This window comes from Ischnura elegans, chromosome 2 (genome assembly GCF_921293095.1).
Source record: "Ischnura elegans chromosome 2, ioIscEleg1.1, whole genome shotgun sequence".
NCBI classification, from domain to species: domain Eukaryota; kingdom Metazoa; phylum Arthropoda; class Insecta; order Odonata; family Coenagrionidae; genus Ischnura; species Ischnura elegans.
The window spans coordinates 138,215,455-138,242,541 of record NC_060247.1 but is presented as its reverse complement, the minus strand read 5'-3'; the positions used below and the strand labels follow the sequence as shown (position 1 = coordinate 138,242,541).

Below are 27,087 nucleotides of genomic sequence, written 5' to 3'. Positions count from 1 at the left end.
CCAAAATGTAACATTGTCTCTAAAATGAAAAATATGTATTCTGTCATTTACTTCATTCCTCGAGTTTCCAAACTGTTGATTTGAAAAGTGGTGTCACGAGGTCGCTTTTTTAACGGCAAGAAAGTTGAAATTCGATCAATTTTATGGACTTGGCAGCATTTTCTTGGTATGATTCGATTACTTACAGTGTAAGTAGGAGTGTAAGAAATACCCCGCACGACCTTTCAAACATGATAAACTACGAAGTATTGCCAACGTGATATTTACGAGTATGCATGTAAATAGGGAAATTGTGTCAGCCACAATATTTTTACTGAACTCCTACTTCTCCTCGATTCCTACCGTAGGTTTTTTTATAGCGAACCCTTTCCTTCCAAAGTTGTGCTATCATTTCAATTTCAACTCTGATGCACCACAGTGATAAGCACTGATTTTTTTGCTGCTTTCGCCAGAATAACTAGTTCTGTTGACAAATTTTTTGCCTTAGTTCATATATAAGAATTCCATTTACTCCTGGGAACCAAGCCCGATGTTCGTAATTTCAAAACATGTCCCATTAACAAATCTTCGTATTATGGAATAGTTGGAATAGTGCCATGTATTTACCATAGGCTTTTCACCGGGACTATGATTTCACTTTGTATTATCAAAAATTTTGTAATATCCTGCTTCGTATAATTGAGAGTTTACTGTGTATTATAAATTTCTGGTGGCCATGACTGCAGTTCGCAGTTTGCAAAATTTTAAAAGATGTATTTTTGAAAACTTGATAATATCCTTCTACATAATAACAAGGTTTTACTGCAAGGAGTAGTTGCAATCTAATGAACTTCAACTTTTTTTTTAATTTTCTGGCCTTCATAATTAGGGGCCAAAAGTAGCCATCTGAGCATTTTTAATCTGTTGCATATTATGTAGTTGTCTTACTTATTTGGAATGATATAATACTGTCAACCATAGACATCAATTTATGATGCATTTATTATTTTTGAAACAACATGCATGTACATGTAGCATAGTAAATTTGACAAAATGTATTGTTTTCTCGTAAACTTGAAATGCAATTTTAATGATATTTTATGTAAATCCTGTTTCAGGTCATAGGGAGTTGAATCACATTGAACGTTCTCCCAGGGATCTTGTGATGGAAACAAAAGGGATCTTATTAAAAAATCATGAGTTTTTTAAATGCATACCTATTCCGAAAGCTCGTGTCCCAATTCTCAAATGCTGTCATAAGTCCACTCAGTTAAATTGTGACATTAACTTTCAAAATGCTCTGGGGGTTTTCAATAGTCACTTAATTAAATTTTATTTATCTTTGGATCCTCATTTAAAAGACATCATTATGTTCGTGAAGTACTGGGCGAAAAAATATCACCTTTGTGGACCTGGTAGTTTTACTAGTTATGCATTAGTAATGTTATTTTTGTTTTACATTCAACAATCTCCTCAAAGTACGATTCCACCTGTAGAAGTACTTCAAAGAAATTGTAACTTTCAAAATATTGTGCAGGATTGGGATTGCCAGTTTGATGCTGACCCTAGGAGATACAAGATGAGTGAGAACAAAACACCATACCTGACCATTCTGAGAGATTTTTTTAAGTTCTATTATAATTTTGAGTTTGAGAACAATGTAATAATTATGAATTATGGAATTTCTGTTCCCCGAGACTCCTTCCAAACTCCACCAGAAGATTCAGTGGTATTCAGGTATAAACTAGCTCTTCAACAGCGGAACGCTGAACCCATTGAATTAGACAGAGTTGCGTGTGTATTAGACCCATTTGTCTTAAACCATAATATCACTGCTTCCATAGACCTGCGTGTTCTGAACCGGTTTCAGATTCGATGCTTCAAGTCTGCAGAGGTTTGTGAAGAGATACAAAATGGTGCTTGTGGTCTTACTTTAAGGGCAATCGGTGGTTCACCCCCTCAAGTAAAGAAAACTAAATTCCCATACTTGGAATTGTGGACCAAAAATTGTGTGAAAATGACTATACCATTGAGGGGTTTTAATGCAAAACACAGTTTCTTTGTTAACGATGAATGTGAAGTAAAGGATTCATCCAAGTTTGGTTTGATGGAGGAATTGATATCTCATGTGAAAAAGATTTTTGAAAGAGTCCTTCGTTTGTCGGTAATAAAAGAGGAGGTAAAGAAAATTCCAGAAAATCCTGAAAGAAGACAAATTGCCAAAATGGAGGGGATGGCTGACATTCACGGTCATGGAAACAGTATTTTACAGGAATTGAAGATTCACATGAGTGGATGTTTCCATGTGTGGAATGGCAGAGCACCAGCATACAAGGAGTTCGCATTCCCTAGTGACATGAGTAATTTGGAAAAAGAAATGCATGTGACAAACTATATTGTGGATACATTTTACCAGGGAGCCCCTTGTGAACCTCACAGAACTGATATTAACTGCACTTTAGTGCCTATCATGGATTACCAGTGTTTACAGGTTGAAATATCACCATGTGAACCAAGTGAGACTTTCAACCCCCTCACTTTGTTTCTACTCAACCTGTTAAACAAGTGGTTACGAGAATAAAATTTTAAATTTCAAAGTTGGAGTCAATTTATTTCAGTAGTGATGAGTATAAAGCAATATGAAAGTTTTTGCAATCAGTATACATAACCTTTCATCAGGATAAATTAAGGAATACCTGGTGCCTAAATTGGAATAGCAGTAGTTCAACCAGAGAAATATTTGTGCTTTAATTCATAGTTGTTACTAAAAGCTAGATTCACCCAATCAGGTAAGCACTTCTGCTTTTGATACAAGTCTTTGGTCAAGGATCTTGATACAACCATTTCGGTAGCACCTACAATAGAACCTGTGAAATGAAATTTTATATTAGTTACTTTGAGTGACTATGCACGAGTAGCCCAAAATATTGTGAACAGAATGAATGGCATTCACACACAAATTTCTTATAATCCATCTTTTTTTTAGCACTGCTCAGTACCCGTACATACCTTCCTCCTCCATGGAGCACAATACTTTTTAAAAACTCTGTCAAATGATTGTTACACAAATAATTTATTCCAAATGTGATGAAAATATGAAACACAAAATTAAAATTTTTACTTTGGTATTTACAGTAGGTATTAATTTAATTTTTTGATAAATTTTATTTCATGTTATTATCACTTTGATTTTATTTAAAAGAAGCACTAATTGAATTATTTCTTATTGAGAGCAGGTATCAAATTCAGCCTTGACAGAAAATGTCCCATTTTAAAGTGGTATTCCTCATGGTAATAATTTTTAAAGAAACATTCCACAATCAATAGATGTAGGGTATTCAGGAGAGACAGAAATGAAGGGCTAAGGCTTCATAGTTCCACATAATTTACTTCAGCAACCATGGTTTTGACATGGCACATAATCAGGGATTATCATAGGCAGATTAGGTGGGGGGTACCCTCCTCCCCAGATGCTTAAGAAATAGACAAGTTTTTAATGGGGTTATTATTACCTTTGTTTTGTGTATTATTGAGCCTCAATCATTTAATTTCATCTTTATTACTTTTACATTAAAACTAGCTGACCTGGTGAACTTCGTACCGCCTAACAATCAATGAACTTACAGTTTAGTTACACCATTTATAAATCAAAAGCGGCTGTATCATTTTTAACCATATTTATTATAATAAAATAAGAATACAAAACCAATAAAACTACGTAAATGAGTATCAAAATTGCTTGCCAGAAAGGCATTTTCTTTATTGAATCTACATAGGATGGATCAGAGTACGTTTACGTGGATTTTTTCAATGATTTTTCTAACGTTTTAACTTTAGAAACTTTGGGCATTGTGGTTTTATAAAGCAGTTAATGAAATAAAAATTATACGCATTAAGTTGTTGGCTATTTGCGTTATTAACCGTACAAATATGTTTTCAGGTACAAGTCTGTTGTATAAACTTGGCCCGTTCACGATGCAGGTTAACGCAAAGCTATGCCGACGCTTGTCTGATGCTCAAAATTGTGTATGAAAAGCCCCTATGAAGCAGCATTCGTATCAAAGGACTTTAGGTGCGCCATTTATAGTATTTCTGTTTGGAAAAAATGCACTGCGTAAATGTGCTGCACGCGTAAATGCACCATGGTGTGCCCTACACATTCGGGTTTAATGTCTTGCGTCAAGCACCTTCTGATAAACAACAGTTTTTGTTTTGTTATCAGGCGCAAGATAGAGCCGATGAAGCTAAATAAATATAACGAAGCGAAGCAGTGACGCAGCGAGGAGGGTTTTTGGCGGATAAAACCTCCCTAAGAGCTTAGAGAATTTTTTATAAAAACTTTGTTACTAATATTAGGGGGACGGATGAGTAACAAACAAAACATATTTAACTATTCACACAGCTGCAAATACCACTATTTTGAACCATTATCTTAAAAATATGTCTGGGGGATGGCCCCCACACCTCTCGCTTACCTTAGCGAGTTTTCTATACCCTACCGACCCGCCAGTATTAGCTGCGCCTAAAATTCTATCGCCTCTCCTTAATTCCTAGCTGCACCCTTGAAGCGAAGGAAGAAACGCAGCGGATGGTTTACCGACACGTGAACATACCACGTTTAATTGACCATGAGAAAATCGTGGGTTTTCATTGGCACATGAGCACAAACATCACCAAAACTGAAAGACTGACCATGCGATTTTTTAATCGTTATCATGAATGCAACACGAATTGGAAATTGAATATGTTTAAGATCAAAAGGGCATATAAGTTGGAATCATGGAATCTTCGGAATGAGAACTTCCTCATCTTTGAATTTTAATTCGAGTAAAGTCGCGTGAATCACATTCATTATCAATTTTTCAAATCACCAAACACGTTCCGTTGGATAGTTTTGGTTGGAATAGGTTTCGATAGATAATGAACACAGAGCCTACATTTAGCTGTAAATCGTGCCTTTGGTAAGCCAGGTACGTCCAAGGACTAAATATTCAGATAGATGGTGGGTGATTTTGTCTTCGTTTGTCATACAGTTAAAAGATTCTAATTCATGCAGATTACCAACTATTTGATCCTGATTTACCTCGTTTGAGTGATCCACATCTTTGTTCTAGGCCGTCAAAATTTTTCGCTCAATCAACCATTTTTGATTTTTGTGGTGATCAATCATATTCTGGAACACTTTGTTGATGAGCTCACCTTCCGATGAAACTAATTTTCAAACATTCCAAGGGTGTGAAATCAAACTGCTCGATTCCCGACAGGAACACGGACATTACCGTTTGTCAAAAATTGCTTGGAGATTTGTTTACAAACACGGTAGTGAAGTTTCAACTCGAGCTGGGCTTACAATTAGCTCGAATTAAGTTTTTTAAATACAATTTCAATATTTAGAATATATTTTCGTAGTTAAAATGTAATATTGTCACGAATTTCAGTTATTAAATTGGTAAAAACAAAACATAATTTAATTTGTAGTTTTGACCGACTTACCAATTGTTGTTGTGTTACTAACTCCTAAAAACATATCACTAAGAAAGAGATGAATTTTTTTGTGACATTATGCTTTTTTTAATGTCCTATATGTTATCCGGGTCTGAGACGAATCGAAAGAACCTAATATCATTAAAAACGGTGCAGCCGTTCTCGAGTTATAAGTGTTCTAACTAACACGATTTTCGACTTTCTTTTATATATATGTATATAGATAGATAAAGAGAATATTTCATACAGTAATTGCTGTACATATTTTGTTTTTAATCCAAAATACGAGAAGACCGTTAGTCTGTCAGACCCTTGTGACCCCGCCCCCCCCAGAAAAAATCCTGGATCTGCCCTTGATCAAAGGTAAGTACAAACCCACAGTTACGAACAAGTACTTGGTACCTGTGTTATTACTAGATGATGGCATACAACGTCAATCACATGGTTGGTCAAATACTAAAAAATGGCACTACAAATTCACAGCTCTCCCATGATTTAGGTTTGGATTCAGGGTTAATATTTGTATTTTACTGCTCACCAAAACCTAATGCTTGCGTTGGCTTAAGAAATTGGAAGGATAGGGAAAAACATGAAACACTTCACCAAAACTTAGACCAAGAATCGTGGACTAGTCAGCAGTGGTGTACCAAAAAGGAATCATCCAAAAGGGCACTTCAAGCGTAAAAATTTCATAGAGGAGAAATCATTTGCTTTGACCAGGATTCGAACCAAGGTCAGTGATATTTTATGGGAGGAGGTGAACCCTTTGATTAGAAGTTATTCTCCAAATATCACCAGTCCAAATGCTACACGACACAGCAGTGGTGAATAGCTAATTACTTCTTAATAGTAAGTTATTTCTTCAAAAATCATCACTATAACACTACTTTGAACTGTTTAAAATAAGACTCCACAGAAGCCTTCTCCTCCGAATCTTTTTAGCTTCATTCTTTCTTGTTATTTATTCAAAAAGCTCCAGTATGAGTTGTTATGGAGGAATTGTTTCACATTAACCACTGATTTTTCAAGGACTACAATCATGAAGTAAAATACATAGTTCAGAAACATCAAAAACTCGTATGTAAGTATGAATGTACCTGTTAATGGTTACCAACATTTCTCCTAACAATCCCCATAGCCACATTGCTCTATTCTGAAGATTTTTCTTGAATTATTTTCTAATTATTATTCCATTATTTTCCAATTAACTTAAAATTATGAGTTTTGATGAGCACATAAACAAAAGCAATATATGCATGTACATGTGGGAAATAGTACATATTTATAGCGGAAAGTGTGGATAGCTCCAGCGTGGAGATATTTCATTATTACTATTATTAACTGCTTCCACATGAACAAATGTAAGAATTTCCTTTTGAAATAGTGAGTTGTTGCTGCTAACTACAAGGGACTTGAGAATTGGAAAAGAAAGATGGAGAAATTAAATAAAGAGTGGAAGTGAAGTAATCGAGACACCACCTGTTCAGAAGCAATATAATCTAATTTGATCAATACAGCAAAGCTGAGCAATGAAAAATACTCAATTCGACAATAATCACTCTTCACAATAAAGTACATACGTACTTCTTATTCAGAATTATGTACTGTTATAAAAAATGTTATTCTTTCAGAAGAGGAGGTTCATTAAATGCATTAACCAAATAGCTAATCCATAAAATTACTCTGCTAGTGGTTTTATGCATATTGCAAGACAAGAAATAGCAATGACCAGATGTAGACATATTTAAGGGCAACCCGTTTGCCATATGACACTTAAGTTGTTACAGTGCAAAAATGGGCAGGCATGCAAGTTTCTAAAACTTGATGCTGACAATAATAATTATTTGAAATTATGAAATAAAAGTACAAATCATGATTTATCCACATATTTAGGCCGCAGTCATAATCATGACTGTAATTAATACTGGTACTGCTGCTTACAATAGGCATTTTGCGTAGTTGTTGATTTTAAATAATTAACTTTTATTGCATCCTATTTGTTAATTGAAATAATATTTTGGAATGGTTCTTTTAGTATATAGGTACTTAGTAAGTAAACTCCTTTTTCAGTAGAGTGAATTACAATTGTTCGAGAGAGATGATAATTTGTATTTGTTTTCTGTTCTTGTTTATTACACCTGCATGCATATTGCTACTTGTGAGCCTTAATCCTTTCGAGATGGTGGAGTTCTCGCCTTAGCATGACTGCTGTACTGAGCCCCAAGAGACTCTTCCGTCCCCTCCGTGCACAGGAAATCTCACAGCTTGTGCACACCAACCCTTGCTAGTGTAGTCGTCATATCTCCGTGTTGGAAATGACACTGCTTAAACACCTTTAACTCCATTATGATGATACAAAATCTCTCTCGTGCATGTGCTTGCTGCGATTAAAATTAATGAAATACTTGTCGCTGTAAGATCAAAATAAAGACTACAAAATATACTGAGATACCAAAGCCTCGAGCCCCTGTCATCTGAGTGAGAGTCCACGATGCTAGCCATTACACCAGCTGACCCATCTGTAAGGGGATGCGCTATTTTGGAATTATATAAGGCTTGTTAAAAGTACCACATGAAAATTAATTAATTACATCCAAACTAAGGCCCATTCCATGGAACCACTACCAGTTCAAATATGTGTGCGCCATTCCGAATGCCATAAAAAAATGTGGCATTGAAAAAGGCGGAGCAAGGTATGTGGTCTCTCCTTGTAAGATATCTGGATAAGAAAAGAAACTAGCTCAAAAAAAAGCACAGCATTTTGCATACATCAAGTTTAATTACCTCCAAGCCAAGAGACGAAATTTCCTTTAGCAGGTGCGTTGTGAAATTTAAATGTCCTGATGGGCAAGAGGTCAATGTACTTAGCTGAATTGCTTAAGTTCTTCAGCTCTGAAAGGATCCGAGACCTCATGCCCATGGCCATGGATGTCCCTCCAATCACAAGCAGGTTCTCCGCCAGCACTTTTCTCGTGTCAACTGGGCACTTGAAATGTAAAAGAAAATAGATAAGCATATCACATCCTTGAGATTTACTTTATGAGCTTAATCTTTATAAAACTCTGACGCCAAAGCAAAAAACATTCTGCAAGTGCAGGTGCTTTGCTTATAATAGTTCCCCAGCCAGGTCATGTTGTCAGCAATCCAAAATATCCCACAATAAAATCCTGTAATACATGAATACACATCCATAATACTAAAGAGCTATCCCAGAATGAAGGCATAATTCGGAGTTTCATTTAAAATCCATAAATTGATATGAAAATAAAAAAAATGCGAAGTAACTAAATTAAATGAATCGGGATGAGTTGCAACAGTGATTTCAAAAATTAGAAAAGAGAAAAAATATTGCTGACACTGGGACTCAAATCCGGGACACCCACTATAGGTTAGAGGACTAGACCACGCCGCCACGGCCATACTTATGAGGGAGCAATAACTCAAGGGAAGTCATGCTGCGCGAAATCTTTACATGGGAATATCTCTCGAACCCTGGCCTATGTGGAAGAAAGCCTTGACACTTTTCTAGCTTACCTATATAGTTTCAGACAATAACATCCGCATGCAGATCCCGAACATCACTTTGGCGATGTCTCCTTGAAACTATGGACAGCTAAAAATACTTTGGTAAAGAAAGATATGGTGGATACCTAGCACTTAAATTTCGTGTCAAATGCAGTACCAACAAGCTGATCTAAGAAATGCTGAATAATGAAAAATAAGGGCTCATAAACCTGCTTTTACAATGACTTTCTTCATGATAGAATGATTGGCATCTCAATTGTGCCACTTTTGTATCCACTTCCTGTGACCATCACTTGCATTCCTTAACAATGTAATGCTATGCTATGACTTGCTATTCTGCTTTGGGTAATTTCATTATTCATTAGTATTGTGAATACCTTTAGGAAAAGTAAATACAAAATAGACATTCTGCAAATGCACAGAGAACACTTATGCACATCAAACCCAAAATATGTACGTACTTAGCTCAAAATCAAAGACAAGATTGATGATCAGAGGTTGGTGTGAAGGGCAAAGCTTTAAGATTTGTTCCCTTAAGAATCACGAATATTTTAGGAATACAGTAAAACCACTTTAAATCGTAATGGAGGGGGCCAAGATTTGGGCAATTTGATGCATGGAGGTTCACTAGAGAGGTTTTAGTGATGGGCACCATTTTTACATATCATTAGGAAATGAAAGGCACTATGTACTGTCTTTTAAACCATCATATTTATGTTTGTAAACAAACATGCATGCATTCGTGAACACCTATTTGCAATTCAATGATTACACAAGGGAAAAAGTGACTTGCTCAATTGGTCTTTTTAGTAATTATGGTTTGATAATTTTTTTTTCAAACTCTTTTGAAATAATACTTTCAATTCCATAGAATATGATTATATATTATTTTTGCATTCCTCCATGCTTAAAAAAAAAAACTTTCACTGGTGTTCCAAGCTTCCTGAACCTCTTTTATGGTGGAAACTGTAATTGACTCCTCATTATCAATTTCTACCTCCACATCCATTTCTTCCGGTAACTCAAAAATAAGCCTTGCACTCGTCGATAGCTAATTTTGTGTTTATGTCACGCAGCTGCCTTCTTTTATTAATTGAAACCATTATCAGCCCATAATCAATGATGCGATTTTGGTATGTTTTCATATTTTATAGCAAATAATTGAAAATATTTTAAATATCCTTTAGAAAATTAATTAATCATTTTTATAACATATGACACATTACAGGTTATAAAAAATATATAAACACGTGACTACTGCAAAAATTAGAAGAAAAATTGAGCGTGCTTGTGACAGTTTTGTCAAATTCCCCCTCTCCAAACTACAATGCACATGGGGATCTAATGGATACCTCTCTTTTAATGATTCAATCGAAGACTTTTCCATCGTCATCAATGCCTTAGATACCTACCAGGTATGAAAACCGTGCTCAAAAAATTGTCTCTCTTCTTATCTGCAGAATTATCAATTGAAAGTTGTTACTTGCTTTGCCCTTTCCACACTACTATTTATTTACAAAACTGGCATGACTAATTTTTAGTGCTAAAATAAAGAAAATCTCTCCTCTAAATTAATGATACTTTGCATAGTTTCAATACGATGTAGAAAGAAACACGAAAACTAAATGTGGTTAAGGTATACATTTCATTAAGGTACACATTGGGAATTCACGTAAGTGAACCAATCATAAATATGTTGAGAAATGATAACAGGTTTGTTTTAGGAAGAAAATGAATGTGGATAATAATGTTTCTCCCTTTATTACCCATAAAAAGGAAGATGCTTCTCCAGCTTCTCTCAGGTAGCAACCTTGCTCCTGTTGGTATAGAAGAAGAGAGACTTTCTACATAAACATGGCACCTCACTCCTGTTATTGATGGCCTTGATGACGAATAAAAAGTCTTCCATGTTAACATCCGTAAAGATGATGGGAGCACAGCAGCCAGATGGAAAGTCCGAAAAGATTAACTTCAAATATTCGCTGGTAGAAAATCATATCCTACGTAATTTATGATCGTAACTGAATCATAATGAAAATAACTAATTAAAAAGATCGTACATTCACCTGACAATACAGAGGGAACTACAAATATTAACCTGCAAAGGTTATTTTGGGAACGGGCTTTGACCCTTGTTTTTCTTTTTTTCTTGTCACTGAGTGATTGAGGGCGTCACAAATGGAGTTTAGGCAGGCTGCTGTTAAAATTTTGTAGGCTTTGGAAACAAATATCTATCTTATGCATAGACAATAGATGCTATATTTGCTACTGGCCACTAAATTCACACAAAAAATTTTCAAAATATTATTTTATTACATTTTTTAAAATGGATGGGAATTTCTTTAGCGCTAAGATTGTTGATATTTAACAATACAGAATGGGAAGTTTAGAGTCATGTGATTTTTAACGATCTTTCACATCATAAGATCAATAAGAAAGAGCAGTTTTAAAAATCATATCTTAAATAGCCACCGAAAACATTAAACAAGGTCAACAAAGACAGAAAAAGGGTGGTGGGAACAAAAGCAAACATTTTTTTTGCAACTTATTAAAAAGGTTGGAAATAACGAAACTCGATATTACTAAGAGTCTATTTCCGGGTCATGCTGACTCCCTATGATCGAGAGTTTACCGTAGTATGGTGGTCTTATGCTGGCTGACTGCTACTAAGAGTACTCAACCCCATCCCACATCCATGGTTTTCTTTTATGAACCATTTTTAAATTTTATTGTAGGATATTGGGCACCATAGTGGCTACACAACTTTTCTTAAAAACAATGTTGCGGAATACTCTCACAAGGTATTTATTTTGTGGCTAACCATATGTGTACGAAATGTGACATATTTTTTCAATCATAATTATAAAATATCTGTGAAACAAATAGTTAAGGATAATAGAAAGGAAAAGGTTTTGAACCAATTTTCCTTAGTTTTTTTTAATTTAAATTTAACTACTCTCTGTAGTAGTGTTGAAATAGCATGGTTAAAAAATTACGTTTGAAAAAGTCCTAAATCTGTTCATCTATAGTTAAGGTAATTTTGTTGGACATGAGTATTCAGAATGGCTAACAAGGACACATTACAATTAAACTTGGAATGGACAAGACGTCACTATGTAAATACATACATATAAAGTGATACCAAGAGTACCTTGAGGAGAGCATCAAGGATCATAGTGGGCACTGAGAATTCGTCTGCATCCATCGTAAAGAGGCTCTCAAATGCAGACTCCCTCGTTTTCCCATCAACCTTGATGTATCGATTCCCGTCCAAACCGTACAGCACAGGCGGAGGGTGCACAATTTCCTCCAATTTTTGTGCCCTTTCCGCTGTGGTGACAAAGCAAGTCCTCACTGCAGCAACACAATTATCAAGGAAAGAAAAATATCATTATTTAAAAGGAAGTCTGGGAAATAATTTATGATTTTTTAATGCCTTTCATAATGATTCACCATTTCAATCTGAATGTACTGCAATTTTTAAGACCAATGCATCAAGAGGAAAACAAAATTTGCAAAACAAATTAATTTTGCAAATAAGACCTCTGGACCTCAAAGAAGAAAGACCCTAAAGAAACACTGGGTGATCTTTTCTGGAAGGAAGTAAAAGCCTAAGATGTTACGTTATTCTCCAAGTCGGTAAATATGTAGTTCAATCGCTATGAACGCAACAGTCAGGCATGGTTCATCATTGAAATGTTATTTCTTGTCTCTAAGCCACTTCTATTCTCACAGCGATACTTCAACAAAATAGTGCAAAACCTAGCAATGGTAACAGGAAAATTAGCGTCAGTTTTGATCAATTATGAATAAGGGTTAAATATTTTGACCCCACAGTCAAATGTGTAATGTACTTTCCATCTGTATTTCGTGAAAACAAACCATCTTCCATGGAAGAAGACATAAAAGAATGAGAATTGACATGAATATAATAATGGATGGAAGATGTAAGCTCCCAAAAAGTTAGAAAACAACTACAGCATAGACAGCTCGATTATACCTAATAGCGTGAGACAGTTTGCTACCCCAAAAAATAAAGGACGAATGTTAAGATCTGGTAGCACTATAACACGTAAGAGTTAATGTATAAACCTCTCAAGCATGTGGAATGCAGAAAATGCATACTCACTATTCCATTCCTATACCACGCTTTAATCGTAGTTATTTAAACTATCCAGGGTGCTTTAATTTGGATGCAATGAAAATTTTGTGCAGTCATTAAGTAAAACATTTTTAGCATTAAAAGCAAATGCAGGGGTGAAAAAACCCTAGCCCTAGGCTTCAAACGACATAAATAAAATACAAGAAGCTGGCCATTTTCAAGGTTCCGAGAAACATTGAGTGATAATACCTGGACGGTTCATGCCTTCAATATCACTGCCTCAATGAAAGAGAAAGGAAACAATGAGGCAGAAAGGCAGATGATAATGAACCACACAGGAAAACATTCAGCATACCAAAATAAAACACACAGTCACTAAAAAAAGCACACAAATCAGAGCATGAGTGGAAGGATATCTTTCATTAGCATCCATCAGGCACTGCTCTTAGAGCAAGCACTTCTATCCTGGCATCACCCGGAAGAAAATAATCTAAAAAATAAAAGTACACAAACAGCAAACAATGAGGCACAAAACGAAACGAGGCAGATGTGTCTCATATATATATATACTCACTAAAAGTACATTAATGGAAGCTAAAGAGATAGGAATTCTTAATGAAATGAAGTGCTGCACATGCCTGAGGTATGGCGTTTAGAGGAAGCAAACGCTAGGTCATACATGCTGAGAGACATACCATGGGCATTTCAAGTCACGCTTGAGGAGTTTATGATTTTGGTGGAAGGGATCAGAACATGTGAGAATTCATGAACCAAATTAGAATAGATTCCATCCCCTGTTTACGCATTTGTACAATTAGGGTGGTTGGATGGTGCATATTTTGTCCACTCTCGCCTTCATACCTTCATACTATAACTCATAAGAGTAAGCGCATCATATAAACTGGCTTTCAGAACATTGATAGATAGCATACAGTGCACATTACATTTTATATAAATGACCCAAAGCCGTAAGGGTAAGTTTGTTAGGTTTAAAATTCAACTGTTAGCTAATTTTCTTCTCTACACGAGCCTTTACTCCTGAAAATATGCAAAAATGGCTTTTAATTATATCAACACCCCCAAATTTTTTATACATTAATTTTAGGTGTTTAGGTATATTCCCGTAACAGATTATTGTTGCAGAAACATAATGTGGCACTGCCTACAACTCAACCAACAGCTGGACTAAGGTGAGCCATGAAAGGCAATTAGAGCATTCTCAGAGCCACAGCCGGCGAGAAAGCAGCCAGCAAGATAGTGAACTTGCCAACAGTTGTTAATGCTTGTCGCAATATGACTAAATGACCTGATGCAATATGACCTGATGACGAAACCATGCAATGTATATTGCCAGTTCGGTGAATAAAAAATTATTATTATTATTATTATTATAAATTTTCTAAATGGATCATCTCTTTTCATTATCGTAAACTGATAAGAGCTCCATTCATTAACACAACAAAAGCAAGCAGCCAGTTAAGACCTGAATTGACGAAAACTGGCTTGATTCAATTATGCATGCATATCTGCCGATGAATTACGTCCTATAGAGCACTACATGCTCTTACAACTTGCAACATTTCCTGTACATACTTCTTCGGTGACAAATACCTTTGATGTTTTCAATCACTTCTTCTTGGATGCATTCCTCTTTCACGTCTGAATCCCCAGGGCCATGCTCCAGCTTCAGCTTCTTTGAGAGCTCCCTGAAGAGAGAGCATTCAAGAATCATCATGTGCTTACAAACTAGATTAACGACATTCTAAGAAACATTTTTCCTTTCTTTCCCCTCAAAGATACACCTCTGGTAACCAAGAGAGAATGATTACTCTTATTCAATCCAGTGTACTGTCAATGCCTTGTTACTCTATATCAATAAATGTAACTGCATGTCATTCCACAGCAACAATACTCCTGTATTATTACTCACTCTGCCACACTATGGAGATCAACAACTTGGGCATAATACTTACACACCCAATGGCTTTTGACAAACTCCATTACTGAAGGAGCTAATAAAATATCATTCTGATGACAAAGGAGATGTTAGGCACTATAGACCAAAGATCATTCGGTCATCAAAAAACTATTGGTCAATTAACTTCAACTGGACTCCCTTTGCTTCTTCCTGCAATTCCCTCTTCTTCTCTCCTTGAACAGGAAAAGAACTTATGCCTATTGTTAATCACCTTGGTTCTAAGATGGGTTCAGGAATAGATGACATTCCTAATTTCTTGGTAACATACATACAGGCATCCCCTGAGTTACGTATGTCTCGACTTACGTAAATCCGTACTTACGTAAGCGATAACCGTATTTCAAATGATTACGTTAATTTTCGAATGCGAGCGCGAAGAAGTAGATATTCGCTCGTACAACCTATGGTAGAAAAAATATCGAATAGTTATAGAGTTTTTTACGTGCTAAAAGTAACAAAGTGACCCATTTTTGTCATTCCTCGAAGGATTTTTCATTAATTTCTGTAGAAAAATCGCTTATAAATCCCAAGTCAGCAATCAACGTGAAAATTTGCAGTTCTAGCGATGGATGTGGTGGCGTATGTGGTTGCGCTCATTTCTTTACGATACAACTTGTTATACAGCAATCTCTGAAGCGCCAACGCAAAGGTTCGACTTACGTAAATTTCGACTTACGCATAGTCTGCCGGAACGCATCTCTTACGTAACTCGGGGGATGCCTGTACTACATACATTAATGTAACTGAAGATGTACTCCTATTCCTAATTAATGAGTAATTAAGACTAGGATTATTTTCTGACTGTTAAAAACATCAAAAAGTCAAATATCTGAAAAGGTATGTGTAGTATTTCTAACCCTGCCACGTGAACGGCTGTGAAATATACAAGAATTGCCATGAGAAAAAATTCCCCTGGACCGGGAATCGAACCACAGACCTTTGGCTTTCCAGGCCACTGCGCAGACCACTACGCTATCCAGGTTCTTTAATTCCCACGGCAACTATGTCGAGACTCATGGTACTAGGTGTTAGGCCCTCACAGTCCATCAATGGATGGCAACGAGAGGGAAAAGACTTCCAAGAAGCCACAACCGGTTAAGAGCCTCAAACCTGCGCCATGTACCATGAGTAGGGACATGCAAAAGGTGGGGTTATTTTACAGCCAAAAGTGACCTGTCACATTTTTACAAAAGTGATGTTATTTTGCCCTGAAATCGGTGCTATTTTAACGGCAAAATAATTGATGTTGAATGAGAGCCATCCTTCCAGTGGCCCACCCATTGCCCTAAATTTAGGATATTATTGACCGGGCATAATTTAAGCAATAATATACATGGAGTATTGACTGAATTCACCTATTTTACACATGTTATCCTTCGTGTATCCATATATCCAGCTTACATAGAGAGAAATTACTTTTAAATGTCAGTAATTTTAAACGAAATACTGCTACTGTGCTCAAGTTGTCATCTTTTAGATTTGTTCTCTTATCTGTAAACACACTGCTATAGCAGAAAAGAAATCTTTCCGAGTCCACATTTGCAGATGGGATCCAAATTGCTTTAAGGCACTTAGATGCAAACGATGTCTTTGACTATTGTTGAAATGACACATTGCAATATTTCCACTTATAGATTTATTTTACACAACGTGTTTCATCGTTACAATGACATTTTCAAGTGTGACAAAAGTCTTAAAGATTTTCCTTATATATCTTGGTGCTTGAAGGGGGGGGAGTAAGATGGAGAATGGGGTTTGGGCGACTAGAAGTGAGGATATTGAAGGCTGTGGGGGGGGATCATCTGTGCGAGGACTCCATCCGGACAACCACAACCCGAAAGAAGACAGTGAATGAGTGCGGGGTACCCTCACCCATCCTAGAACCTGTCTTTCCTTCCCCATCACCCTGCTTCAGTTCGAGACCCTAAAAACGACTCCCCCCCCCCCCCCCACAGCCTTCAATATCCTCAGTTCTCGTCGCCCAAACCCCATTCTCCATCTTACTCTCCCCCTCTCACTTGAAAATGTCGTTGTAACGACGAAACGCGTTGTGTAAAATAAATCTATAAGAGGAAATATTGCAATGTGCCATTTCAACAATATTATGAACTTCCACCACATCGTGCCTAACATCATACAAGATGTCTCAGACATTTGAGCTCCTCAATTGCTTTACAGTAGAATCCTGATTTCAGGTTTTTCAGGGGGGACAAACTTTAAAGCACTAAATGCGGAAAAACACTAAATGAGGACCTGCCTTTTTTTTAAGGTTTTAGGGTCTGTAATGATTGAAATGGCTTTTTATGAATAAAAAATATTATTTTACGTAACTAAAAGGTGCTGCATGCAGCAAAAAATTCATTGATTAAGTGTTTTCAGCCCTATGAAGGTTGGATAATACTTTTCAGGAATCACCTAAAAAAATGGGTAGTAAAAATAAGTAATGAGAGGATGACAATTGTTTTAAAGAAATATTTCAAGAAAATTTTAATATGCATCAACTGAAAAGCATTCCCACACGGAATATTATTATGGAAATTAGTGATTCCATTTTTACGTACATTTCAGTGGTCTCGATGAAATTTTAAATTTTTTCTGGAAAAGCGACATGCAGGTGACTATAGCATTTCTAATATAATAAGAAAAGGTGTATGTAAGTCCTCGAAAAATCGTCATTGCATCTATAAAGATGAGTGAAATAAAGGGACAGCAGAAGATCGCTAATCCCGAAATCTAAACTACCGAATATCTAGTAAAAGGGAGGTTTTCTGGAATTATACCAACTTAACGTTTTCTGTTGCCTCGGCGAAACAAGGGATTTATGAGCCTTTAAAAAGCCTCCCGTGCGCACATTGTGGATTTCGAGGTCATCCAAAAAAGGAGAATCTTATTTCTAGTATGCGTACAAGTCGATGGTGATTCAACTCGATGATGGCACCAGATTCGTTGTCATATATCCGCAGCCTCATGCAGGTCGAATGGAACCGGGAGAAGTTGTTTACGCGGCGCGCTGATCACCTTGACTCCGGCTCACCTTGTTTCTCGGCAGCTTTTAATGAAATTTGGTTGGACCTTGAATAACGATTAGCTAAACTTAAAGTTAAGTGAAAAGGTTTAATCTTTAACAAAACTGGATTTCATCAGAAAAATTGTCAGTGCCTCTGGAGTTTGGCAATGTCTTGAGGGTTATGATGTCGAAGTCAACCACCAAGGGATACCTGCCGGATTTTCGTATTTTTCCGCGCTCATCTATTCTACCGTGAGTATGCGGTGATTTTTTTTCCAGTATGAGCGATTTATTTTGAGTCATGGACCGTGATAGTTCGTCAAAACTCCGATTTTCATTCTCTTTTGACATTAATTAGCACCAGATAGATATTTTTGAATCGACATCGATATCAATCAGCCGCATGTCGGTAAATTGGCTCCGGGATATGTAAATTACGATGTAAAATAATGTTGTTCCGCATGGAAAGAATGCTCTAACTCACGGTCATGACAGGGGAAACGCTTCCTCTGCTCTTTCGCTGTTCCTCCGTGGAAACTGACCTTGGAATGGATTACAAAAAGAATCTTCTAGTGGACTGCGCAATTGATATTGGGCCTCCTCTTTTGAAAAGAGAAAGTAGCCGACTGGAAAAATATTGGGCAAATAATGGACTGCCCGTAGGGAGTAGAGTTGAAAGGGGCATAAGCCATCAATTGAAAACATTAGGTACGAGAAAACATTATCGTAGCGGCCCTCGGAGGATAACTCGAGTTGAATAACGATCGCGTGTCATCAGTCGTCACGTATCATCGAAGTCAAGTTCAAGAAGTGAAGGATAAGGTAGTTCGAGGTTATTAAAGGATGACTTTGCTCCATTAGATCGGATCTGATACAAAAAAAGCCTGGTCTTTGGATCAGAAGGGGAGCGAAACATTACGAGAAGACAAATCACCCAGCTTGCGAGTCGAAGGTCGCAGCGCTGCGCTCGCGGAAGAAAGCAGTTGAAGAAGCGTTCCCCGGTAGATTCTATCGACTCTAGGTAAACTTTCATGAGACTGTTCTTGTTGATGAGCATAAATTTGAAGATTTGGATGAACCGTCATGAAAAAACGTTAAATCGAGCAAAAAAATCTTGAGCGGGACAAATTTTTACGACCATAAATGCGGAAAAACGCAAAATGCGGAAACACTAAATACGGATAATTTTTACATTGTCCTAATAGGGAATGAATCGGGACCCAAAAAAATAAATGCTAAATGCGGAGAAACGTTAAATGCGAAGACGTTAAATCCGGATCCGACTGTAATTATATCCACTGAATTTTGCTTTCGTAGATTTCCATAATTCACCTAACCCCAACATCAACTTCTCTGTCTCCATAGATTCCAGGCCATGAATTTTCAACGTCGATGATATTTGGCCGCCATGTTTATGTAGGGTGTAGGGCTGGTACCCAACATCAAGCAGGACCCGTTTAGTTCCAAAAACGGCCATCTGTAGGGCTTGATGTGGCGTATGTAGGGCGAGATCGCATTATGTAGGGGCTGATGACGTATCCAGGGTCGGTTGGCCCCACACGGTCGACTAAGAATACGGGCCTGAATGTAATTTTAATGATATTTGATTGTGAAATGTGTTTGTACATAGAAGGTACTTTTTCTATGTTTCTAACTTGTATTGGACCACACCTGATATGGTTTACACCATTTTTCAAGGTGAATAAAATTATTATTATTATAACTACATATCATACAAGATTTCACGGTAGAACAATGTGAATCTAATGTTCACCAGCCAGAATTAATTAAAGAATAAATCGTAACTACAATTTCCAAGAGGAAAAGTGACTACCACTCAGATAATTTTGAACTATAAAGCAATAATTTTGTATTTTACTAAAATAACTTAAGTGCACAACATTACTTGAAGTGTTCCATGTAAAAATAGCATAGTTACTGATGCATTTATTCATCGAAAAAGAATTAAATTCGGTAATTCTTGTTCAACAAGTTTTTTCTTGCATAGCATAATTTTAATGGGATATAATTATTGAAGTTATCACAATTCTGCCCGATTAATTAACATTTACCAAATAAAACGTACCTTTCAACGATTTCACCCGCCAAAGGTTGGGCTTGCCATGCTTTTAAGATTGTAAAACCTTCATAAACTGGAAGAACGACAGTCTCTTTAAATCCAATGTCAATGACAACTGCTGTGCTTGTTCCCAAGGTATAGAGAGAGACAAGGTGAGACGGAACAAAGAAAAGTGACAGCACCTAGGAAATAAAAATAAACGTCAGTATATATCACATTCTTAACAAGAAGTATTAAAATTGATTTATTAACTTCACTACATATGTATATGATCTACATTGTTACTACCTCATAATGGTGGAAAAGGACTTTAGCCAATGTCTCCCTAACATTAGTCGCGCAGAGAACTGACTCAACAATGACCACCCGTCTATCCTTAGGGCTTACAAGGAGATGCCTGAAATGACATAATTATGAAAGAAAATGCAATGGGCACATTCCCCCAAGATGCCTTTGACAAGACTTACTTGAAATACAAATAGTGAATGAAATGCAGCAATAAATTATACAAATCTTCTTCGTCTCTATATGAGTTAATCATTCTCTCCTCCCCAGAATCCTGTATTTTTGCTTTACTTGGAATGATACATCGCGGAGCATTTTCCCCCGCAAATCCGCACCTGTAAATGATACATTTTCAGTATATTGAATAACAATTACTAAACCTATATACTCACGGCGTAGCGCCTTAAATGACTTTCGATAATAATTACTCACTTTGTATAAGCAGATCCAATTTCGATCACCACAGCTGACTTCTCGGAAGTGAGGTTTACAGTTTCAAAGGTGGGCATGATTACACGTTCTTCTACAAAACGGACAATTATAATAATTTTATCTATTAAATAGATGATAATACAGCATTCATGTTCTATATCTTGAATGTTTCTTTAAGCATTATAATAAGCTAGATTCAATGCCTTCGCCCACTTTGATGGGACGAACGAATTTTAGAGAACGGAGGTACGGCGGTACGGCCCTTAGATATATCAAAGATTGTATACATTTTCATGTACATCGGAGACAGCGCCTCTATGGTGATTGGACAATAACAATTGAATTCTATATAATTTTCACCGTAATGACTCGCGAAATTCGATCAAAATATGTCGTGTGTAAACAAGTGCTGTGTACTGCAATGACTGCAATATAACTAATTTTCAGAACTCATATTGTTATATTACATGTCTGTTTGTATATATGGTGTCATTTTGACCAAAGCATGAAATGTACTGGTTTGGAGTTATTCATCGTATTCTGTACGGCCTCCGCGCGTGATCATTACTCATTACCCACATAGCCAGGATGCGTACTGTTTGTTATTATAAGTATAGTAGCATCTACTTTCATACTCTATCGCGTTACGATTGACCGTCGCAATTGTGTAGGTGATATTCTATAACTCAGCTGCTTAATCGCATTGGAAATCATGAGTGGTAGTCCTTTGAAGCGATTTTCAGTGTGGTCCTCTGTTGAAGTTTCGGAAGCAACTGAGGCCACGGAATACGACCGACAAAATGCATCGAGGGATGGGACCTCGACATCAGACAGGCTGCCTTACAGGTACCTCTCCCCTCAAAGCAGACAGATGTGGACTAAATGGCAAAGCCTTGAGAAAGAAGCTGTGGTGCGTGAGTCGGTGATGAATCGGAATGTTATGCTTGGACAAGCTTTTTTCATTAAAGCTTTGGGCCATAGCCAATCAGAGTGTGAAGTATATTTTGATAGGATTATTACTCAGTGGGTGAATGATTACATCAAAGTTGGAGATGTTGATGTAGCTGAAGATATCTTGTCTAAGGCGGTTAGTGCTCATTAGTTTCATCTACACTTAGGGTCTTGTTTTCGCCTTCTGTCCTGGTAATGAACGATGCTTACTTTTCAGGGGTACAATCCTACCGAAAAAATGAAAGAAATGTGCCTCAACACCAGTGATGTGATCGCTCGAGATTATTTATTCGATTACTTGACGAAGAAAAATGCCGTTGATGATGACGAGACTGACGCTTGGAAATTTTTGAGACTAATCGAAAGTGCATTAAGCTCGATTAACTATTATAAACCCAACAGGTAAGTCTGATAGAATTTAATAATTATATTGTGATTTTTTAATTCCACAATGACACTATTTCTTAGTGAATTGCTCAGTTCTGGATCATCGTCGTACGACTGTCGGCACACGAACCTTCCCATCTCACTGGTAATGAGTAACTTTCCCAACTGGCAGAATGTTGTTTGGGCAGATATATTTCTCAACACTCATGGTTAGTAACTATGTAATTATGTTAGCTAAATTTATTGGTTTGCAAACTTGGTTGAAATATATCACAAACCTATTACAAAAACAATTGTATTTCCATTTTCTTGGTTTCAGTAAATAACTACGACTCCTTCGTGAAACCTGAAATTGCTTGGAAATTGTTAATTTGCCGACATGATGTGTCCACAATTTCAAGATGGGTCTCTGATGTTAATGGACAGAGGAAAACGTTGAAACAGGAAGTAAATAATTCTGAGAATAGCTTCAATAAAGAATCCGTTGTGTCTAAGGAACTCAGTGGAGAACGAGCCATTACATTCGCTATATCACAGGATATGGTGGATGCCATTGCATTAGAGGATGCCATACCTGAAGTGAAAGATGAAATTTTGGACTGCCTTTGTCAGTAAGTACTCACGGAAAAGGTTCTATCGAACATGTATTGAAGTATATTAAACCTTCTTCAGCCAGACTTGAATTTCTTTGAACTCTCAAATGAGACAGCAAGTAATAAGTCTTTGACAATGCTGATATCATATATTGATTTCCCCTCCAGACCTCGCTTTGCTATGGAACTTTTCTTGATGTATGACTTGAATTGTCAGCCCTTGAGTTTTCGTCTTTTCCATTGGCGTTTTGCTGATATATTTTTTCACTGCGGCTACAATCTCATTGCATTGCAATTCCAAATATGCTTAGAGCCTAACCTCTGGGAACGAAGCAAATTACTTCCAATGAATAATGAAGAAGCAGGAGCAATTTCCATAATTTTAAATTTATTGGTACTACCGGTTTCGCTTTACAGCATAATCAGGTACAATATATCAAGTGTGCTACGTCTTAAATAGGAAGGGCAGGATGGGGGTAGTAAGACGGGAAGACAGAGGAAGGGGAAGAAAGGAAGGGAAGGGTGTACAATCACAGGTGCTTGGAAAAACCGAGGATGGAGTCAGTGAGGAAGTATGACAAATATACAACTAATTGGCCTTAATGTCTTCACTCCAAAGGGGTTGGTGGGAAGGCCCTTGGTTCCCCTGCTCCGCTGGGTTCCAACTCTTTTGGTCACAAAATACTTGTGCTTGCTATTGCAGAGAAAACAAGACATACTGTTAACACTTGGTACGGTCAATATTGATTGAAACCTTGCATGCTACCTCTCGTCTCAACCTGCTCAATGCATCATTGCCAAGTCTATCAAGATCCCTTTATTCTTGTTTGGGCTTCCACAGAAAGAGAGCCCCCGCCATCCAAACATACGTTAGTATCCTTCGACGTGAAAGATTTATTCACTAACATTCCAATTTCCGAGGCTGTTAAAATAGCAGAAGAAACACTGAGGAAAGCCGGAGCCGATCCACCCTTCCTCGTCGATTTTGTGAAATTGCTGACAGTGTGTGTGGAAGAGAATTATTTTAAATTTAATAACAAATTCTACAGACAGAAAGAAGGTTTGGCAATGGGGTCTCCGCTATCGCCGCTTTTAGCGGAACTATATATGGACAAGTTTGAAGAAAATATTTTCAAAGAAGATTCAGTGAACACCAATTTTATCCATTGCTGGTACAGGTACGTTGACGATGTGTTTGCCATATGGACTGGTACTATGAGGCAACTGGACATATTTTTGAATAAACTGAATACACAAGCCAAAAACATAAAGTTCTCATGTGAAAAAGGATCCAACCATAGTATCAACTTTCTCGATATCATTATTTCAACCTCGGAAAAAGGCTACGACTTCAAAATCTACAGGAAAGAGACTACCACCGACCATGTCATCCCCTCCGACTCCCGCCACCACCCCTCTCATAAGCTAGCCGCCTTTCATGCCATGTTAAACAGAGCACTCAACATCCCCCTCTCTGCCGAGAACCTCGCCATGGAAATCAAAACCATCAAAAACATTGCAGTTAAAAACAGATACGAAGAAAGTGTCATAGATAAATTGTAAAGGAAGAAATACTCCCTCCGGGCACAGAAAATGATATACCATTCATCCATTCATAATGAGCATAAGAAACGCTGGTGCAAACTGAGTTATTATGGAAATATTTCACAGGCAACCGCAAACCTTTTTCCCAGAGAAGACTTTAAAATAGCATATTATAACGCATCTAATTTAAGGGCGTTATTATGCAATGCAAAAGATAAAATTGACTTAAATGATAGAAGTGGCATTTACAGACTCAAGTGCAGTGACTGTGAGACCTATTACATAGGCCAGACTGGACGTTCGTTCCGAGTAAGAGCAGAGGAACACGGAAGGCATTTGAGAAACGGGGAGTTAGAGAAATCGCATTTTGCGAAACATCTATGGGAGAGTGACCACAGGAGCAATTTTGTTCCGGAAATTCTCCACCTTGAGGGAAAGGGAAGAAGGATGGACTGCTTGAGTAGTTGGAGATAAGGAAGCATATAAAAAATGGAATTTTAGCAAATGAAAATATTTTTGTAAACTATTCTCCGCTCTTGGAGATTCCCCTGAATCTGAGTGACGCTCCAACCCCAACGCAACCCTCCCCTACCAACGTAATAGCAACCAGATAAACAAGAACAAAATAACTGTTATTATAACGGATTATGTACCTGATGATGTCGCCTCTGCGACGAAACCGGTCGTATTAATTAAATCGTGTGGAAAAGTACAATAACGTTTTATTGTTAAGAATGGATTTTCACAAAGTAAAGCCAGAAACAATCAAGTTTATTCCACAGAAAGGTTTAGAAGTGCCTTTGCTATTTGGTCTTCATTGTCTTGGATGGCATTGTAGTCATTTTCTTTGAACAGTGAAATGAGGATGCTGAATTTCGACTTTCTAAATAAAACCCAATCCATTTGGGCTGGTGTTCTTTACATAGTTTTTAAGAGAGGCAATTGAAATAAACAAAAACGGGAATAATGTTGACCAGGAAGACAGCTATAAGATGCTATGAAATGCAGCAACCAATCACCAAGGCCCTAATATATGACGATTATAAGGAACTCAAAATTCTACAACCTCACTTCACTGTCTTGAAGGAGCCAATTGCGGTGCCTGAAAAACTGTCATCTGAGACAATGAAGCTGCATAGAAAACCATATAAGCACGTGTAAGAGGCGCACCTTTTTTCCCAGAAATTGCAGCCAAAAATGGGGGTGCGCCTCTTACACAAACTTCTTATCTTCCCCCCTCCCCTTCACCAGTCGCAAGTCCAGGGGGAACTGAGTGGCCTTGTTTTTCAGCGTGAGTCAGTCATCTGAAACGTAGAGAAACGCGTAGTTTTGAAGGACATACCTGGTTAATAGTCAACATCAATCTTGCCGAGCAATTTTCATTACGCTGAGCACCTGATTTTTCAAAAACCATCATCAGATGCCAATATGAGCATTTTTGCAACTGAAAATTATTATGGTGTCAAAACCTGCGGTTTAAAAAATTTGAACGACTGTATTCATTGTTGGACTGATTGGTGAATAAAAGAAATCGGAAATGCTTATAAGTGAAGAGCGCTGAAGGAGAGGTCGATGGGAAGGAGCGCGCTCCCTCACCTCCGTATTTCAAGCTACGAGGCTATGAGCGAAGGGGCGAGGGAAGAACACGTCCGATCTTGCATGTGACGTCGTTGCCTTTAAAGCGAAGGGGCAAAGGCGCAGCAATGTGATATATGCAATTTGCGTTGCCTGAAGTTTCCCGTCCGTCTCGTCTTGTTTGAATGCGCTTATGCTACGCTTGTTTCTTCCGAAATTGTGCTGTTTGGACTATGTTGAATATTAGTAGCCTTGTTTTAACTATAAATCTTTGTGTCAATCAATTAGAGCTCAAAAAACTTAAATGCTGTCAGATATACGTCGCGTTAGGTCTCATTCTTTTTAGAACCTCGTGCGTGTCATACAATTGCTGAAAGAGATATCGAGATATCTTCCAGCTCAGTCGGTGTCTCGCCTAGCATTTGACCTCCAGAAACTAGGAGAATTGAACCTGGTAGACCGAAAAGCGTCACTTGGTGAGATGGGGTTGGGATGAAACACGTTTCCATTGTTCCTCTGTAACTTGATATTTTCCTATTTTCCTGTGGGGTCTCGGAAAGGAAAAAAAAACGACAGAGGCATTGGCTGATGGAGGGCCGAGTGTAGTTCCGTTAAATCTACGACGTGGTTATTATACTACGGCGCTGAGATTGCCCCGATTGTTGTCCAATCTCTTGGGAAGGTTCATGCTATGTGCCTGTCGTGTTTTGCCTTAAAATTTTCCACGGCTGCAATTCTATTGCAATACCCCTAAGAGAGCTTTTAAACAAAATTGTTCGTGAGTAGGACAAGCATCGTAGAGCAACGGCGTATGCGAAGAGAGGATTGGAACTCTTTCTACTCCCTCTTATGCCGCTATTACCGCCACAGTTATCAAAATTTCCTCTTTCAATAAGCACTGAAAGAGGAAATTTCAATAACTGTCGAAATTCCAGGCATACGTCTGCAACACCGCAAAATAGGATTAAAAAAATGCTGCAATTTTTTTTTCTCTCTAGCTTCGATCCTCAAAATAGGGGTGCGTCTCTTACACGTGTGCGCCTCTTACACACTCTTATACGGTAAATCCTAAAAGCGACTGTGTTTCATCCAGTGATCTGATGCTGTTCTGCTGAGTAACAGGGCCGAATCAAAGGGGCCACCCACCCACCAAGCGTGAGCCTT

The 27,087-nt window shown here is 37.5% G+C and overlaps 3 protein-coding genes across 5 annotated transcripts in view; 2 read left to right on the top strand and 1 right to left on the bottom strand.

The window, feature by feature from the left end:
• The window catches only part of LOC124154687 (tRNA 2'-phosphotransferase 1-like), a 31,336-nt gene extending 28,760 nt beyond the window's left edge, over nt 1-2,576 (top strand). For both annotated transcript variants that reach the window (XM_046528565.1, XM_046528566.1), the window contains exon 6: nt 1,098-2,576. In XM_046528565.1, coding sequence (XP_046384521.1) covers nt 1,098-2,560 — 1,463 coding nt within the window. In that variant the 3' untranslated portion in view covers nt 2,561-2,576. The remainder of the gene's footprint in view (nt 1-1,097) is intronic.
• On the bottom strand, nt 2,570-21,144 carry LOC124154688 (actin-related protein 10). The gene is made up of 8 exons (XM_046528569.1): nt 20,873-21,144; nt 20,623-20,775; nt 20,444-20,552; nt 20,162-20,337; nt 14,702-14,796; nt 12,140-12,342; nt 8,248-8,449; nt 2,570-2,846 (listed from the first exon to the last, which is right to left on the bottom strand). The coding sequence occupies exons 1-8, from the start codon at nt 20,947-20,949 to the stop codon at nt 2,704-2,706; spliced, it is 1,158 nt and encodes a 385-aa protein (XP_046384525.1). The 5' UTR covers nt 20,950-21,144; the 3' UTR covers nt 2,570-2,703.
• Nucleotides 21,145-21,231: 87 nt separating this feature from the next.
• Nucleotides 21,232-27,087, top strand: part of LOC124154685 (spatacsin) — a 96,469-nt gene continuing 90,613 nt past the window's right edge. The window contains exons 1-4 of one of the 2 annotated variants that reach the window (XM_046528562.1): nt 21,232-21,959; nt 22,041-22,225; nt 22,304-22,419; nt 22,530-22,821. In XM_046528562.1, coding sequence (XP_046384518.1) covers nt 21,585-21,959; nt 22,041-22,225; nt 22,304-22,419; nt 22,530-22,821 — 968 coding nt within the window. In that variant the 5' untranslated portion in view covers nt 21,232-21,584. Of the gene's footprint in view, nt 21,960-22,040; nt 22,226-22,291; nt 22,420-22,529; nt 22,822-27,087 lie in introns of both variants that reach the window. The other variant, XM_046528561.1, reaches the window with a different exon arrangement.

Bases quoted from the DNA above. Each gene is read 5' to 3' on its own strand.
- LOC124154688 (XM_046528569.1), bottom strand. From the start codon at position 20,949: ATGCCCACCTTTGAAACTGTAAACCTCACTTCCGAGAAGTCAGCTGTG. The intron at 20,776-20,872 runs GTGAGTAATTAT...TATCATTTACAG, and splicing joins ATTGGATCTGCTTATACAAA to GTGCGGATTTGCGGGGGAAA. The intron at 8,450-12,139 runs GTACTCTTGGTA...TTACATTTCAAG, and splicing joins TCCTTGATGCTCTCCTCAAG to TGCCCAGTTGACACGAGAAA.